Below are 18,446 nucleotides of genomic sequence, written 5' to 3' on the forward strand. Positions count from 1 at the left end.
AAGATTCCTGGCATGTTTGGCCAGTACCTGGTATCTATAAATCTTGGTTCTTGCTGCATTCCAGTTTCTATAGCTCTTCTATCTTTCTTCTAATTCTTGGCAGTTTATTTAAACCTACACAATGTGACAAAGCTTTTCACTCCCTGAGGTGGCTGAACTGAAGCAGCAGGTTTAATTGATTCATCTTTATGAGACTAATGTTTCTGAGAGGCTGTGAGCCTTTCTTGATGTGGGTTGCTGTACTCTAGGCATGTAAGCTGTTACTCAGAGTCTATGTGACTTAGCAGAGTGATTGACACTCAAGCCATCTGAAAGTTTCTCAGCTTTCAACTGCATTTTGCTGCCACAAGAATGAGGATGTTGAGGCTTTCCAGTGCTTGTGAGGAAGGGAAAGGGTCAAATTTTTGGACTTGCCTAGATTTGGCTCTCTCAGTTTTCATAAACTCTTCCTGAGGAATGTTTAAAGTTGTTTGAAAGTTCTTGAAAATTCAGTGTGTCAGGAAATCCACCTTCTAATGATGGAAGATTTGTTTGCCCTAATATCTGAGGGTTTCATTTGTGGCTTACTCCCTACCCACGCTCCAGGGGTACATCGCGTTCTGAAGCTTTGCTTTGCAAGGAAAAGTGCTTCTGTAATCAGCACATGGTGAGGAGATAATTAAGCCTTGAGTGGTTATACGATTTATATTGGAAATGGAGAAAACATACTCTGAATATGAGCTTGTATTTGTAGAAGGGCAATTTGTTTTCAGGGCAATCAACTTTTTGATTTACAGTTCAGTCATTGGGCAGCAGTGCAGAACCCTTCAGCCCTCAGCCCCTGTCAGGAAAGCGCCTCATGTTTATAAATTGGTTTGCGTAATAAGATTTGTTGTGACTTTCTAGACATAGTAGAGAGAGAAAGCTCTTCAAAGTAAAGCTGCCTGTGATTTCAGAACCTCCGTTCCTTGCTGTGCACCCACTGCAGCTGACGCCAAGCTCTGCTGGGAAGCTGGGGAGGGTCCACAGTGAGTGAGTGAAACTATGACTGTGCCTTGACTTTCTTCCCAAGGTGCTGGTAGAGGGCTGAAGAGCTGAGGCAAGTTGTGTATACAGAATGTGATTTCTAAGGTAGCACAAGGCTTTTGCCCTGAAGTCTTTAGCAAAGACACCTCTTTCCTCTGTAGTTCTGACTGAGTCTCTTTTGACAGAAGAAGAGCTGACTCTTTATATTTTCTTCATGTTTACCAGCATGCATTTTACATACTTACACTGAAAAGGCAATAAAAAAATAAAACCACACAATAAATCCCAGAATAAACAGATGACAAGCTCCAGCGTGTATTTTAACTTAGCTTGGCTTGTTGCAGCAGTGACGGCACCGACCAGGAGGAGCACCACGTTCCAGTACTTTGCCTGATCCAAAGGCATCCACCCAGCAGGGAAGTATCCTTCCTTCCCCACAGATAACTGCAAAGGGCTGAAAGCATGAGATTGGAGTATATTGATTATGGTACTTGCCTGCCGTAGATCAGAAATGTTACAAGTAACTTCAGAGTATTGCAAACCGTTTTTCTTCTTTCTTTCCCTTGTGTGCCTGCCCGAAGAACTGTCTGGCCTTGTGTTGAGGACACCTCTGCCCCAGCAGGCCAGCTGGGCCCAGTTTAGCTCCCCTCAGTGCTAGGAAGCCATACCTCATTTCCAGACTGAAGTTGTGACATGACACCTTCCAGATGTTTAACAATTGTTTTCTCCATATTAATTCATTCATTTAAAGGAAGGAAACAGTAAGATTTTTAGAGTCAATGGATCTAAACTGACTTTTAAACTGAGGATTGCACCAACTGAGTTTTAGGAAAGAGTAGAAAAACAAAGACAATGTTGGCCCAGCTATTTCTTCTGATGATTGCATGAGCCATGTGTAGTTTCTATAAAGTAACTACTTCACTAAATTCTGGTTTGATGACTTGGATGGTGACTGTTGGGGGAAATATCCTTGAAGGGACACAATAAAGTGCAGTAAGAAGTGAGAGAAACTCTTCACTTTCTCATAACAGCAGACAGTATCCAACAAGCTCACTCTCCTCTGGTATTTATTTGGTTTAACATGAGATGGATAGGGTGTTTTTTTCAGTGCCAAAGTTGCTATCTGATCTAGAGTTCTGTAAAAGTTAGGATTCTGTATGAATCTGTTGATTAAATATTTAAGAACAAACATCAGATTATGTTGTGCATGAAAGATTGTTTTCCTCTGTCAGTAGCCAAAATCTGATAAGCCTAGGTATTGCTCTGTTCTGCAGCTATAGATGAAAAGCTTTGTCAATAAAAACTTAAGATAGTGGCAAGTGTGACTCCAAAACTTCAACAGCAACTGAGTTCACTACTGGGACATACTACATGCTTACAGAACTGAAGTTGATGCCCTCGTACCTATTTGTGCCACAGTGAATTTATTTTTACAGTTCCCTTCCCATGAAGACAGGTCCCAGCTGTTTATGAACAGTGTTTTGCCAGTCTCTGTCATTTGCATCCCTTCAGAAAATTTCAGCAGTGCTACATAGTAATGCGCTGTAGCTCTTCAGAGGCAGAGCAGGGCGGCAGTGCCCAGGAGCTGGGGTGCCAGTAGGGGTGGATGGGAGAAGAGCCCTCCTACCCCCAGCCGTGAAGCCAGTTGTGCTGCTGTGTCCTCCCCATTCCCCTGACTCCTAAGGGATGGGCCAAGATGTTGAAAAGCAAGAGGGTGTTACTGGGGAGTAATAACTTTGATTTAGTGTATCATTTAGGTGGGTTTTAGGCAGAGACACTATTTTTTTCCTATTGCCTCTGTATTCTGCTAGTCTGGTGCAAGTGGTACAAATCTTAAATGTTTTGGCTACATATTAGGGTACCTAATATAAAACATACTTAAGTTTTATCTTTTCCCTTTTAAAGAGTGCATATGAATTTCTGTAGGTATCAGAATGTCTTCTATGATTGAGGTTTCTGTTGGCAAGTGATTGTCTTTCCAAATGGCCTCTTCACGTATGTGCACTGGCTTCATTTGTGACATATCCATGCATTTCTCTTGTCTAACCCTTGCTTTGTAGTGCTCCTTAAAATTATCCCCAAAGGACACTGCCTCTTTTCCTTTCCTTGTTTATTTTCTGTTTTCCTTTATTTTGTTGTGTTCCCTGTATATCTTGGAGAATGGGTTTTTCCCATTCTTACATTTTTTAGGTAGGTGGGCTGAAAGACTTGACATTTTCCATAAGTCCCTTTATTCCTGCTTTGTTCTGGGTACACAAATAATACGTTTGGAACTGCAGATCATAAAGAAATATTTTCTATAATTTTAAAGTTTAATTTCATATCTGTATCAGATATGTTCCAATGCATTCCTTTATCGTAAGAAGGACTTCCACCTTATTGTTTATTTTTGGAAAAAGATATAACAATAATTGTGTGTAGGAAAAACTGTTGAAGTCACGTTTTCAGTCTTACTCAGTATTTTAAATAAATGAATTGGTTCTTATTATTTTGATTCTAAATTCTCTGTCATTATTTCTGTTGTGTTTGGACACCATTTTGCATCTCAATATATTTATTATCTATTTTGAGATACAAAGATAAGAGGGCAAGACATTCTGTAGCTTCATTTCTCCTGCTCTCAGTATTTTTTAACAGCATCCCTTAAAATAGAAAAGCAAAACTATGCGTCCTACTTTCCCCTCACTAAAATAGATGCCTTTTGTTAATTTTAGATGCAGCAGAGCAGGATATGTAATTAATGATATCAAAGAATCTATATGATATTCAACAGGGTCCTAACATCAAGGACAAAAGAAGTCTGACAACAGCTGTCCCTATGATTTGGTTTGTAAAATGTTTTCTTTTATTTCAGGAAGCTGGATGCTTTCATCTATGATGCAGCAGTGCTAAATTACAAGGCTGGAAGAGATGAAGGCTGCAAACTTGTCACAATAGGCAGTGGATACATCTTTGCCACTACGGGCTACGGAATAGCACTTCAGAAAGGATCACCTTGGAAGAGACAAATTGATCTAGCCCTCCTTCAATTTGTTGGTGATGGTAGGGACCAATCTTTTTTCCTTCCCCCCCCCCCCCCTTTTTTTTTTCTTGTATATGGACTGTTAATTCAGTTTTAGTAGCTCTGGGCCTTTTACTGCTGTTCTCTTTGTTGTTGCTGTTGTTTTTTTTTTTTTTTTTTTTTTTTTTTTTTTTTACGAACAACAACAACAACAACACAAACGAATGGGTAAGATTATTTCTTGATGCTAAGACAGGAATTCTCTTCCACCCTGTTATAATTCATTTTACTGCCATGGACACTTAAATTTGTTTTCAGAAAGTGTTTCCATATACATCACAAAATAATGTTGTCCTCAATGTTAAAGAGCATTTCTAAATTTATTTTTCTAAATTCATTTCTTTCCTTTTTTTTTAAACTATTTTTTTCCTTTTTTTTTTTTTTAATGAGCAGTTCCTGAGGAGTTTTTCTTAATAGACAGGTTATCTTTCAGAATGACCAAGTTAGCTCATCCATGTCTAACTTGTAGGTAGAGGAATTCATGTCAATTTTTTCCTCATTGACAAGGTCTTTGAGGTTCTCCTTGTGGTAAGAAGAGAAAAAGACTGCAATTTTTTTGTTTGCAATACAACAAATGAAAGTTGAGAGTAGAGGAGGAGCTAGTCTCTCTCTCTGTTTTGCAACTTAGAATTATTTAGCTCAGTTCTGAACTGGTGTGAAGGGTCCCTAATTAGGATGGGTTAATTACCTTCTAGTATAAGCATGTGTAGGAATTGAAGCAAGCTGACTGGTTTTATTGGATTTCAAACCAGCTATTTGTCATTCTAACACAAAACCAGAAGATGCATAGGCCCTCTTGGCACTTCTGCCCTACTGGAAAAAAAATAAAAAATACTGTACATCTTTGATATGTTTGTAGAGAGTAATAATGGCTTGTTCTCCACCTAGGGCTTTCGAAGTACATTTTGACTGTTGAAATATTTCTTTGCCTCAGTGAAAATTCAAACCTTTCACATGTACATGTGAATAAAAATGTGATAGTTAACAAAATTTCTGTATTCTGTATTATGACTGACTAAAATCCTCCCTCAGATCAGAATATGGTGTGTGTTACATGATCATTTTGATTCTTTTACATAGATACATGTATTAACTTTACATTTCTTTGTCAGTGAAAGGGAGGCCTTCATTGTAAAAGAGATATGCACTTATGGTCACTAACAGCATGTTGTAGAGGATAAGAATGGTAAATTTTTCTATAATAGGACAGTTTTAAACAGCTGTATGCAAGACCTTAGCATAGTAGCCTCCTGTTCCATCAAAACAAACAAACATAACAAAACAACAACAAAGAAAATCAACAACAACTAACTAACAACATCGAATGTGTTAGTGTTCCAGGACATGGATTTTATTTCCATTATAATACTAAATGATGTCTGGAAGAGACATAATAGTCATGACTGACAGATTTTTTCTGGGTAACATGGAGAGATGTTAGTGTCACCATTATTAATCTGTTGTATTTCAAGAGGTTTATGGAAGAATCTTTTCTTCCTTTGCTAAGTAATGAATATATGACCCACAGTGACTAGATTTGAAGTAATGACATTCTTTAAAACAGTTGGAAGTAATTGGCTAAAGCCTTTGCTTTATTATTTGTGAATATTGTGTGAATAGAATATTTTTCTATTTTTGTAACAGTATTAAGAAGTATTAGATGCTGTAATTCTGACCCATTTTACATAGGAAAACAGAATCAGAGAAATAGAACTATTTGTCCCAAACTAAAGGAGAAAAAGACTGGTACATCCTGAAAGAGGATCTGAGGTCTTCCTTGGCCATGGGCTAATGCCTTTAGATTTTGCTAGAGCATCACTGAGGTTTTTGTTCTTTTTGTCTTGCATTTTCTTCCTGCTTGCTCTTTCATTATTTATGATACTTTCTCATCCAACAAAAATAAATGAATTTCCAAGGAAAGAAAATAAATGAAATAGAAGGGAAATTATTTGAACCTGTTCAAGAAAAAAGTCCTCAAAATACCAAAGGTACTGCATTTATAGGTATCATGTTGTCCCTTAATATCAGGGAGAAAACGAAAGGGAAAGAAGAGGGAAAAATCTTATCATGTATTTATGCTTTGACCTGTGAACTTATATAGCATATGAATGCTTATCTCTCTAGTCCATTTTTAGTAGCTGAAAATAAAACAATTGAGTCATCTACAAAACTTGGTATTAAAACCTCCATATGAATAATTTACAGAATAGCAATAGATACAGATAACATCCAGTTGAATGTAAGCTTATCATGAAATATCTATTCCCATGTTCAATGATGCTTAGATTACTTCAGAAGATAAGCAAAAGTTTTGAATGCACAAGCCTTGGGGATTATGAGTGTTTGTGGTATTTTTTCTGTAGTACTTTTCAATACCTTTAGAATGTATTCTGAACAAGCCTGGAATTCTAAAAAGATCATTTTCTCTTGTAAAGAATTCCTAAACTTGTTCAGAAAATGGTTTATGCACTATGTAAGAGGATAGCAGTTGGACATATCTGTTGGGTAGAAATAGGCATGTTTCCTTTAGTCCTACAAATGTTTGCTGCCTTGTCTCACTTCTTTGTGTCACAAATCTAGATTATAATTTTCAGAATATTAATTAAAAAAAAAAAGAGTATAAATAAAAAAATAATTATGAGGTTGAAAATACTTCTACTACTTTGTAAAGTACATGGCAGGTGAACTGGAACAAAACACCAGGAAATTAAATGTAATGAATGATTGCCTTGAACTAGCATGACCTGATAGTGGTATTCTAGGTCTAACCTCAGTAGTTCAATAAGCAATCTTTTTATCCATAAACTTACATAACTCTGTTTTGATGAATCAGAAGGGATGAACACAGAGTTCAGACAAACATCATTTTGCTATATCACTAAAAATCTCTTTGAAGTTTTCTAGACTAAAGCAAGTATGATTGGGCTGAAAGTTTCATCTTAAGATGAAAATGGTGGGAAATTCACACTGGAGTCTGAATGAGGTTCTTTAAATAAATAGACATACACAAGTGAAAGTAGAAATAGTTCTTTCACATTTGTAGTTTCTGCAGAATTTATTATTCTCTAACACTATGCCTATAAAATAGCGAAGCGCCTAGAAGTATTGAATCATTATTCAATATATGTAATAGGATGTTCATCTCTATGGACTGGTTTCAGTGAATGATTATAAATCTAATGAGTTTCATAAATATAAGAAAAAAAACTAATGAGTTGAGCAAACAATTTATGGATACAATTGTTACGTTAATGAGTGAAGGAGAGAACCTTTTGGATGATATGATGCTAGATATTTGGATAAGACCAATTTGTTTAAAAGTATATCTGATTACACTGACATAAAGCTCGATTTCATCTCTTTTTTACATTTACACTATACTGAGATCTTGAAATGTATTTTATAACTTTCAATTTCCTCTGCATGTGTCTTTCCCCTGTGATTTTTCTTATTTGATTTTTCCTTGCTTCTTCCATTATTCTCATATCAAAATGAGTTCACTTATACATTCAAATGAATTTTTTTGCACAGTTGATAGGACCCTTCTCCCTCTTCCTCACTGATGGAAAACATCCAACTCAAGTATTACCGACTTGTCATGCAAGAACATCTTTTCATAATTTCCACAATACAGTGCTTTTTTTACATTAAAATAAATGGCATTGAACCCTCTTTTGTATCTTGTTGGTACTAGAAAAAAATAAGGTAAATACAAAGGGACGTAAGTTTGTGTTAGGGATAGCTTTAAGCTTAGACTGGGTGAGTTATATGTATCTATGAGTAGGGATCTGATCCTGAGGATAGTTCTATTGGGTGGACAAATTGTATTGCCAATTGCCAATTACATTTGGAAAGCAACTCTGAAGTCTCAGTGGAAGGAAGCAATCTACAAGTTGCCGAATTTATTATTCTAACTGTCAGAAAATGAGAGAGAGAGGGAAGGAGCATGGGAAGGAGCTACTGAGGAGTTTGAAGTATAGAGAATAGCTACTTGTCTTGCAAATAAGATTAGACCCAAAGTGTTTCATCACTTGGTCTGTGCAGGTTCATATGAATAGCCCAGTTCATAGGAAGTTGAGATGAATATGCATTTTAATGTTATTAATAATTTTAATTTATGTTATTAATAACTTTAATTGCTTTGGAATGCTGAACCCTTTTAATATACTGAGTTAGGAGTTGCTTTTTCTTGTATAAAGAACACAAGTGAAGTATATCAGTGAATTTCTGGTTTTGTACATCTTACTGTCTCATTGCATTGCAACTCATCCGTGTAGACTTGCCATTGACAACTCGCATCTTCAGTTTTACTTGAAATAGTTGATCATCAAGGTAATTCTCTAAAGCACAGTGGTGGCTGTGCTTCTTTTTGTCTTGCTTTAGTCACAAGAGGAATTTTTTTTATTTTTTTTAAACTGAGAAATAAAAATATTCCTACTGAGATGCAGAAGACTATTTCTCAATCTTTTGTTGAGAAATAGGAGCACCCGTAAGTTCAAAAGCAACTAAAATGATATGGCTGCTAAGAAACAGCACTGTCATTTTGTTTGGATCTTCTGTCCACAACAGCAGCAATGTGTCAGAACAGAAAGGTTGCACACTGAAGAGCTGCACGATAAATGCTTTCATTTCTTTCATAAACCTCTGGAAGGAGCAGTTGGGCAGGCTGACATACCCCGAATCCAGCCTGTTACCCTAGCAGCTGTCAACTGCTCGTTCTGTGTTAGTTTGTGGTTTGATAGGTTCCTACAGGCTCAGGCACACAGGCTGAGTAATTTAGCAAGTCTGTAACTGCTGGACTGCAACAGTTGTGATGGCACTCATATTCCTCCAGCTTTCAGTATTTCAGCCTTTTGGCCAGCTGTCTGAAGGCCCAGGTATTCCCTGTGCTCCTCTGGGTTGGGCTGCATGGTGTGACTTAGAGCAGAGTGGTACTGGGATAAAAGTATACTGCAAACTGGCTTGCAAGATGTTGGTTCTGAAATCTTCTGTAGTGCTGTTTGGGATTTGGAGCAGAATCACTAAGGCCTAGTAGGTGAGGAGAAATTATTTTTATTTCTTTCTCATTCTCTCTCTCTCTTTTGCATTTTTGAGTAAATGAGAATACTGAACTGCAAACAGGAAAGTTGATTTGGGATTAAGAGGGTAAGAGGGCTTCAAAGGGTGCATGGGATAAAGAGAAAGATAGTAAGGAGCCTTTAGCTCTGTGGATGCAATTGGAACAGAGGGACAAAAGACTCATGACAGCAGGAATCAGTGGAAATGGAGGACAGAAAAATGCTGCATAAAGAGGGCAAGTATGGAGAGGAGTGGGAGAATATCGGCCAGCTGGCCAGATCGAACACCTACTACATGTGAGGTATTTTTGACTTATTGTGCTACCTGCAGGCAATGAGCTCAACTCAAATGGAGATCTGGGAAGATATCTCCAGGAAAAGAGGGTCAAATGGTGTAGCTGTATTAAACCCTTAACCCTTAAAGCTGCAACCTTTAGAGCAATTAGAGACACAAAGATGTAAAGAAGAAAACTGTTTCTGGTTTGAGTTTCCATAGAGAGTCTGTTATCCCCTTCCTAATATCTTTAAATTCTGGTTAATCTTTATGTGTTTTTAGGATGGCTTAATACACAAAGATTTATTTTCCTGGGCGGATTATTGCTTCCCACTCCTTAGGGGTAATAGGTAACTGTAGAAGTAAGATTTGCCCCTTTATATCTGGAAGAGGAAAGTGCTTTTTTCGTTCTTTCCTTTTTTTTTTTTCTTTTTCTTTTTTCTTTTTTTTTTCATATTTTAGCATAAGCCTTCCAAATCTCACTTATGAGGAAGTGCAGCAGTGTGACTCACACTGGCTGTTAAAACTCAAGAAGGAAATACGTATGTGCTTATAAAGACATATTTTCAGTGTGTGCTGCTTAGGCAGAATACACCCACAATCCCAGTGATTTTCTGTTTATATATTTAGTGTCCTCCTTAAGCAGTGGGTGGAACAAATGTGACTGGAGAGTGTATAAGAGGAGGCTGTTTGTGTAGCTGAACAAGAGTGAGAGGAATTGTAATATTGAAAGTCGTGCTTAACAGTTTTGTTAATTCATCCGCAACTAATGGGGGCATGCAGAGCGCAATCATTAGCTCACCATAAGGTTTTTGCTGTCAGTCATCTGTGTTCCTCTTACTATTTTTACAAGGGGAGATAACTCAGAAGATTCCCATGGTAAGAGAGATTGTTTTGGGGGTTCCAGGCTGAATTTGAGAGGTCATGGTGCTTTTATATAAGTTCTTATATGCATCGTGTTGTTATCGTTCATAACTAGGTCAAATTGAAATTGATGAGCTTATTGAACCAAACACACATCAACCCATTTGGCTTCTGACTCCTCTGCTTAGGGTAAAGAGCCCCTTTTTTGGGGGTCTGCAAATTAGGCAGTGCTACCTTCCTCCACCAACACTTACTGGGAGTTATCACGAGAAGTGTGAGTCTGTCCCTACATTTGAAAACTGTCTGGTTTGCCCAGTATGAATAAGCAGATGATTCTGCTAGTGCAGCCACAGTATTCTGAAAATGATGCCCCACATCTGTCCAACGTGAACACAAATATTTAACCCCTTCATTTGAGATCCACAATTTGTATATTTTGATTTCTTTACTTGCATGCTTTCTCCTCAGGCTGAACCTCAGCTTAGCACTTTGTGCAAGAGTCACTATCCATCATAGATGCCTTCAGTCACAGCCTGTGCCTTTTTGCACCTTCCGCTGCCACATGTGCTGTGACCTCCTGTTGTGGTGGCCTCCTCCTGCACTGTGCCTAGGAGGTGTGCTGAAACCAGGGGTCCACCATAATTCACCAATAAAACAAAGCCGGATTCCACCTTTTTTGAATGCAGAAGGGATATGAAATAGATTTCTTCTCTCTTTGTGTGAGAATAATTAAATAGATTAAAATAAAGGTAAGGACTTGATGAAAAATCCCTGTAGAGTACCCAAGAACTCATCAAGTACCCAAGTACCCATCAGTGATTATCACCAACAACCCAGGGAGGATGGATAGGAACCTAGATGGTTAGAGTAGAGCAGAAAAACACCTGACTCCCACAGAAGAAAAATAAGAACACAGTGAGTTATAGACTTTAATGCATATAAGAATATTAAAACACATTATTTAGCATTTTATTTTGATCATTTGGAGAGTAATAAGAGAATCCGAATAAAAGCAGGTGTTCCAATTACAAATGTTGTAAAATCATTGTACGTTATTTACTTGATTTGATAGCTATTTTTGCAGGGAATATAAAGAAGTGAAACACAACAAAATAGTGAATTCTTCACAAGGATCATTTCTGTTTCCTTTTCCAGTTGGTTAGTGCTTTGACTGTGATGACTGTTTGTAAGTAGCTGCTTATCCTTCCCTCCCTCAACTTTAATTTAATGGCTTCTTGACAAACATTTCTCCTGTGTAGAGCTAATTCCAAAGTCGTATCTCTGTCAGTTATTATTTCTTCCATTTCCCTCCATCAAACACCTCATCCAAGCTCCTGATGGTGTTTGCTCCCTGCTGGGGGCTGGCTGAATGCAGCACAACTTTTAAAAGTAAATGGTGCCTCAGGTTTCTGTGTGATATTTTGGACTGTCATGAGTCTGTGGTTCATCTGGCTGTGCTCCCAAGCCATGCTGAAACCCAGTTCAGGTTTGGCTTACTTCTCAAGAGTGAGTAAATCATAGGTTTACTTTGCTTTTGGGGTAGTTTTCTTCCACGATGTAGCTCTCCCCACAGCTGTTCTGGCTGAGATGATGCCCTTTGGTGCTTCTCAGAGTTTTGGGGAGGAGAAGGATAAAAGCCCTATGGCTGTGGACTTGGAAAAGGTAGATGGAGGCGCTACTGGGTGCGCATCACTTCTGGTGCTTGTTACATCTTGACTATCGAAGTATGCTCTTGATTTTGTCATCAGGAGGTTACAGGGTCAGGCATTGCCCTTTCCGTCTCTGACCCTTTTCTCTGCACCTGTATCCTCAGGAAGAAGGGAAGAAGATGCTCAGGTGCCATTCAAGTTTGTGGTCTTGCTTTCTTCCCTGGAATGGAGCAGCAAGTTGATTTTATAATTTGCTTTTTAGATAAGCAGTGAAGAAGGCTATCATAGTTTGTTTGTTCTCTTTTTGGATGTAATTATAAAACTTTGTCCTTGTTTATTTCTGGCAAGTTTTTAACTAGGGAGCTATTCGGATGATAATGATTTTTTTTTCTTTCTTTTAACTAATTATGAGGAACACATCAGACAAATATTGAAAAGCTGTTGTCTTCCCCTAAAACAAACAAACAAAAAGCTTATCTTCAAACTCCTTTTCTGTAAGTGCATGTAGTGAATGATGGATTATGTTTTGGGTTGGTTTTTGTTCTTGTTGTTGTTGTGTTTTAATTTTTTATTTTTAGCATGTGCACATCTTCCTGTATGTATGTATAGATGTCAAGGGAAAAAAACACTCAGAGAAGAAAATAACATCAGTGAAATGACGCATAAGGCAAACAGCTTTAAGCATGATTGGGCCATCATTGGGGAAGTTGCTGGCTCTTACAGGAAGATGGCTTAATGAGAAATGCTGAGAACCAGGAGAGGATGCCAGGCCCTTACAAGAGGCCCAGGAAACAGAGGGCTCTGGCACCTCCAAAAGGCACCCTGAGAGCTGCCCCATCTGCAGGGAAAGGGCCAGGGGCTGCAGGAGGGGAGCATGTTTTTCAGCTCAGAGGGGACAATGGCAGAGGTGGATGACACTTCCCAAAGCTTGCAAAAAAAGGCTAAAGACTATGATGAGGAAAAGCGTGTAATTCTACCTTTGGACCTATACCTTGTCTGTGTCTGGATAATGACATTTTTATTGTGAAGAAATTGTTCTGAGGATGCGCTGGATAGTTTATCATTTCTTCCCAGAGTGATAAAGTGTCAAATATGCTAGAGGTGCTGCACTAAAATGCAGACAGAAAGGCACTTCTGGGGAAGGCAGAGTCAGAATGGCCAAACAGCACATTTCTGTGCAAATAGCAGCCAAAGCAGAGCACACCACATACACAGTGGCAAACCCAAGAGAAAGTCAAAACAATGTTTGTACTGTTTGCCCTGTAACCTAAAAACATTGTAAATAGTCTTGAATTACCACTGAGAGCTAGAATTTTGCAGTTTGCTTGAGAGGAGCATACTGCATTTTAAATGAATAGTGCGGAGCCTCAACACTCTTGAAATATGGATCTTGATAATAATTGCTTACGCTGAGTCTTACACTGTAAATGAGGCAGACTTTTTATGACACAGCACTATGTAAATTAAAAAAAAAATCTTACTGTAATGCTACTGTTTTTATTGTTGTTGTTTGTTTTGTTTTTTGAGCACATTGCACAGGATCATGTCCAGGTGGGTGTTGAATATCTTCAGAGAAGGAGACTCCACAGCCTCCCTGGGCAACCTGTGCCAGTGCTCTGTCACCTGTGCAGCACAGAACAACAATTCATTTAATCATTAATCTCACCCACACATGGATGGATATAGAAATTGATTGTGGTATGACATTCCTTCTAGTAAGCATCTAAAATGAAAACAAAAAGCTTTAAAATAAGTCTGATAAATATTTATAAGTATCTCGAGACTCCCTGTTAGACTTGAACTCCATTAACACCGGGCTTGTTGAGGCACGACATTTATGTATATTGAGGCTGTTGATTTCCAAGGTTTGTCTCATGGAAGATTTGAGGCTCATGCTTGCTAATTAGGATTATGCACACATGGAGACAACTGAACTCTCCAATGCCTAATAATCCACATTTCTGGTCTTTCAAGTGCCAAGACTGCATACAGCTATAGGTGTCATCACCCTACACATTCACCTCACAAGTCAGACCACCCAAGAGGATTTGAAAGAAAATTTCTCAGAAGGGACTTGATACTTTTAAATATTTTTTCTTACCCAAAATTTAACTGAAGTTCAATGATGTTTTGAGTTCTAGCTCCAGGTCAAGTTTCTAAATGGTTGATTTTTTATAAAGAATGAATCCATACCCCCATTCAAAAATTTTGTATACCAGAGGTATTTGTGAGAAAAATCATATCCTAATGCATTTTAGAAACCTTAGCTATTTTAATTTGGATTGCCAACTATAACAAAGGAAACATGAAATATTTGCCTTCTGTAAATATCTTGGGTTAAAAAAAATGGGCTACAATGGCATCAAATAGATAAGGCTTTTTTTTTTCAGTTTTATAGAGTCAGCTGTGTTGAAGTGTTATTCCAGTTAAATGAATAACTTGTTTATGTGTCTGTGTGCATACATACATGTGTGTATATGTAATACACACATATAGATACATATATATATATACACCCACTGGAAATGAGTAATTTATATATATACGCACCAGAATTACCAGCCTAATCTGTCCATTCCTAGATAATATAATTTCATAAATATGACAGTCCAACGATTCAGAGTGCTTTATGATCTACGACACTGTGGTACATTACTTTTGGCTACTAATTAACAGTCTTTTCTGTCATTGTCACATATAATGAAAGGGCTATTACAACAGCATGGTCTGTGAGACTCTGGGAGGCTTTGCTCTTCACAGCTTGCCAGGACACTGTCATTTATCTGGACTCAAACAAGCTTGGTTTGTTTCTGCAGTGATGTTTTTGGAAAGGTTAGTGGATTATCAGTAGTCACTTTAGATGTACAAGCCAAAGGGAAAGAAATGCATGGAAAACTAATGAAAAAGGGGTTTGTATTCCTCCTGTAAAAGGGCACAGCAGTCAAATCAAACTAATGTTTGACAATCCTGGGAGATGTGAATTTTCTTGTGGGAACTAATAAGGGCAGATTGTCAGAGCTTCAGCTAATAATGCCCAAACCAGAAATATCACTCTCTCTTTAGACTGTTCCATAGCCTCTGTGAGTTTTATTCATAGACCTCGGGAGGGCTTGGAAGACAGACAAGGGGAACAGTCCATTGAGGTTTAGTATGTTTGCATATATACTAAACAAAAGAAATCCAAATGTTCCAGGATATAGAAATGCAACAACAAACCCCAAGTACCAATGTAGTGACAGTGTGCAATATCAATACTGTTACAATTAATAATTTATTGTGTCTATGTCCTGGATTAGAAGTCTTTTAAATATTCATTAGGATAGACTTTTGTCTTTGGGAATGCTCTAAGGTGTTTTGAAGACTGAGCAATGTAACATGGGAGAAGGTTTGCTTTGCGTTTTTCAGATGTAGAGGTCCAATTCATGCTTCAAGCACAGAACAAAACTCAGAATTAACTAGGAACTGAATAAGCTCTTGCAAAATTTGTGAAATGCCTTTGCTAAAGTGCCGAGTACCTGTCCTTTCTGCTTCAATGTTTCTTCTACCCTCTCTGAGAACCGATTTCTCCATTGCAGTCTTGTTTTCCACTTCCAACTCACACATGAAAATTGTCAGTGGACTTCACCTTTCCTGTTGGCCTGGCACTCTATCCTGTAAAATGCTCTTTCACAGCAGGTCATTGATCTTATAGTCTGGTTTGAAGGTAGCTGAAATGTCAATATAGCTTCTAGCCTTTTTTCCCTGCTCTTTACTCCCATGATGTATGGATTACAGTGCTGAAAATGCATTTCCTAATCCCTTGGTAAAAATTACGGATCAGTGGCACGGAAATACTTCCCCCAGATTGGAGGCATATCCTAAATGGTTTTGGTCCTCTGTATTGCCTGATGTATTTTCTAGACAGAATGAAGTTTATGCCATTAAAAATAACAATAAAATTACTCAGCTGACTATATCCCCAACAGAGTAAAAAGGCATGTATGTATATGCAATGCTACAGTAAGTAGAACAACAATGATGCTTGAAAATGTCATATCGTGCAAGATAAAAACAATCTTTGCAGTAACAATTGCAGTTTCTTGCACACATCTGTCCATGTTGGCAGCAGCAATCACTGCTAAATGATAACTTCCTTCATCTGAGGCCAAATCTCTTCTATGAGAAACAGATGCTAAGACTAAGAATATGCATCAGAGGGAGAGAGTTGATCTGCTTCCTTAGCTTTGAGTAAATGAAGTGGTTTAATTGCAGTAAGATATTGCATAGCCAGAACCAGAAAGCAAATGCTGTTTCAGACGTGATGGTGCTGTTTATTTTCTTGCGGCTGCTCAGGAGGCAGGCAGTAGCAGCAGCAAGAGGCCAAAGGAGGCTGCAGTAAGTAACAGAATGGTCCGTGGGATACGGAGGGAGCAGAAGGAGGGGTCCAGGGCTGGGCAAAAGAGAAGCTGGAAGTGAGCACTGGAGGTGGGAAGGGTTTGTGTTTACTGCATTGCCCAGGGCTCTGGGGGAAAACAGATGGAAAGCACAAAAAGGACTGTATTTGAGAGAGACTGCTAATCATGATTTAAACATATATAAATAAATGAAAGAAACTTAAACAGAAAAAGGGGTGTATTACAAGTATCCCAGGCATTGCTGTCAGAATGTTGCTTTCTACTGAAAGCAGGCAGTGTATGGAACACAGTAGACTTTCCTTAAGACTATATCCTATGCATCCATATTTCCTCACTTGATGCATGTATAGGATGCTAGCCAAGCTTCATATTTCCAATTGTACATTAGTGTCACCTGCAAACATAACTCGTTGGGTAATTTTGCATCCAGTGTTGGTGACTGTCATTTCTTTGCCATAAAAGTACTGGGGGGGGGGGGGGGCACAAAGTTTTGATAAATAGTATCATTTCCTTGTAAAGTGCTTGTAGATCAGGAAGTGATTAAAAACTAAATCTCTGAATCAGTTTACCTACTACCAAAATGCAGCCAACTATGAGAGGAAATACAGATGTGGTTTATTAGTGGACTTCTGGAAGGACCGAGCCAGTGCCTGGGCAAGGGGCATAGAGTCTGGATATTGGACAGACTTAGCCCACGCCAGTGTTTGAGGGATCTGTAAATATTGGTGAATCACACAAATGGGAGTGTGTGCCTGCTTCACCAGCAAGCTTCAGTCCTCATCAGCTGGACCGGAGGAAGAGGATCAGGCCATCTGTGCTTACACGAGTGCAATTTGTGTTTATGAGGGTGCTGCTGCTGTCCCTGCTGTCTGTGCTGGTCTGTAAGGTTGTCTCCGTGCATCCATGTGTGCATTGGCACCTCTGGAGTACAAACTCAGGCTTTCTACTGGCAGGACCTGTGGGTGGGAGCAGTGATGGCATCTATTGGACTGGAATGGGAAGAGCCTCCTGGGTCTGAGCAGGCACTGACCGCAGCTCTGGTGGATGGGGCTCCAAATCCCCTGGGATGGGAGCCCTCTGCATCCCCTCTTGGTAACAAGTGGTGCTAGTGTTAGTAGGCAGGAAGAAGTTAAAATATCATAGGTCCTGCTTCCTAGAGCAACCAGCTCTAGGAAGTAATTAATGAAATTTGAGGACATCTGTGACTAGGGTGCTGTGCTGTGAAATCTGTTACATTTGCAAACACTTAGTAGATAAGCGCTTCACAAATGAGACATTAAAAGGTGCTGTATTTTTAAACTTGCAAAGGCTTTCTAATATTGTGAGCACTAATTTTTGCATTCTAACTGTTTTGACTCCTTGCTGTCCCTAGGGGAAATGGAAGAGTTAGAAACCCTTTGGCTGACTGGCATTTGCCACAATGAGAAGAACGAAGTCATGAGCAGCCAGCTGGATATTGACAACATGGCAGGAGTGTTTTACATGCTTGCAGCAGCCATGGCACTCAGTTTAATAACCTTTATCTGGGAACACTTATTTTACTGGAAACTTAGATTCTGCTTCACTGGAATCTGCTCAGATAGACCGGGATTGTTGTTCTCAATCAGCAGGGTTAGTATTGCTTTCATTTTCCTGCTTTAGTCAATAGGCAGTATAAGCCTGCCTCCCTAAAATGTCACCTTTCTTTTTTATTCCCACTTAGACATTTGAAATACTTGTTTAGAGCATTAACAAAGTGATCAGTGGCCTTAGGATGTAATGGCACTCCATGGGAAGTCTTTTCTCCATTGAATTATTCTAGGGTATGAATGATCATATGTCAGGATAATTGATAATCAAATGCTGAAATCTAATATGTTTAGGGGAAATTTTCATGAAAGAAAGGTAGAGATGCTAATGACAGACATTAGCTCTCAGGTTTTTGTATTTCTTAAACAAGTGGATTTTAAGTGATGAAAGTACTGGACTAATTTTTATGTAGGCTTTTCTTCATAGCGAAGTCAGATAACCCATATGAGAAAAGGTCAAACACAAGTGTCACTGTGTTTGGTTAGATAGTAAGACAGTTTTTAGTGATAATATTACCAAATCCAAAGTGAATTTACATATCCAAGTAACTTACATGAATAGTAAGATAAAGGA

The 18,446-nt window shown here is 38.5% G+C and overlaps 1 protein-coding gene across 2 annotated transcripts in view; it reads left to right on the forward strand.

Annotated features, from left to right (window-relative positions):
* The window catches only part of GRIN2A (glutamate ionotropic receptor NMDA type subunit 2A), a 191,748-nt gene that overhangs the window by 160,151 nt on the left and 13,151 nt on the right, over positions 1-18,446 (forward strand). For both annotated transcript variants that reach the window (XM_040574760.1, XM_040574761.1), the window contains 2 exons: positions 3,860-4,047; positions 17,677-17,915. In XM_040574760.1, coding sequence (XP_040430694.1) covers positions 3,860-4,047; positions 17,677-17,915 — 427 coding nt within the window. The remainder of the gene's footprint in view (positions 1-3,859; positions 4,048-17,676; positions 17,916-18,446) is intronic.

Source organism: Cygnus olor, chromosome 15 (genome assembly GCF_009769625.2).
Source record: "Cygnus olor isolate bCygOlo1 chromosome 15, bCygOlo1.pri.v2, whole genome shotgun sequence".
Lineage (NCBI taxonomy): Eukaryota > Metazoa > Chordata > Aves > Anseriformes > Anatidae > Cygnus > Cygnus olor.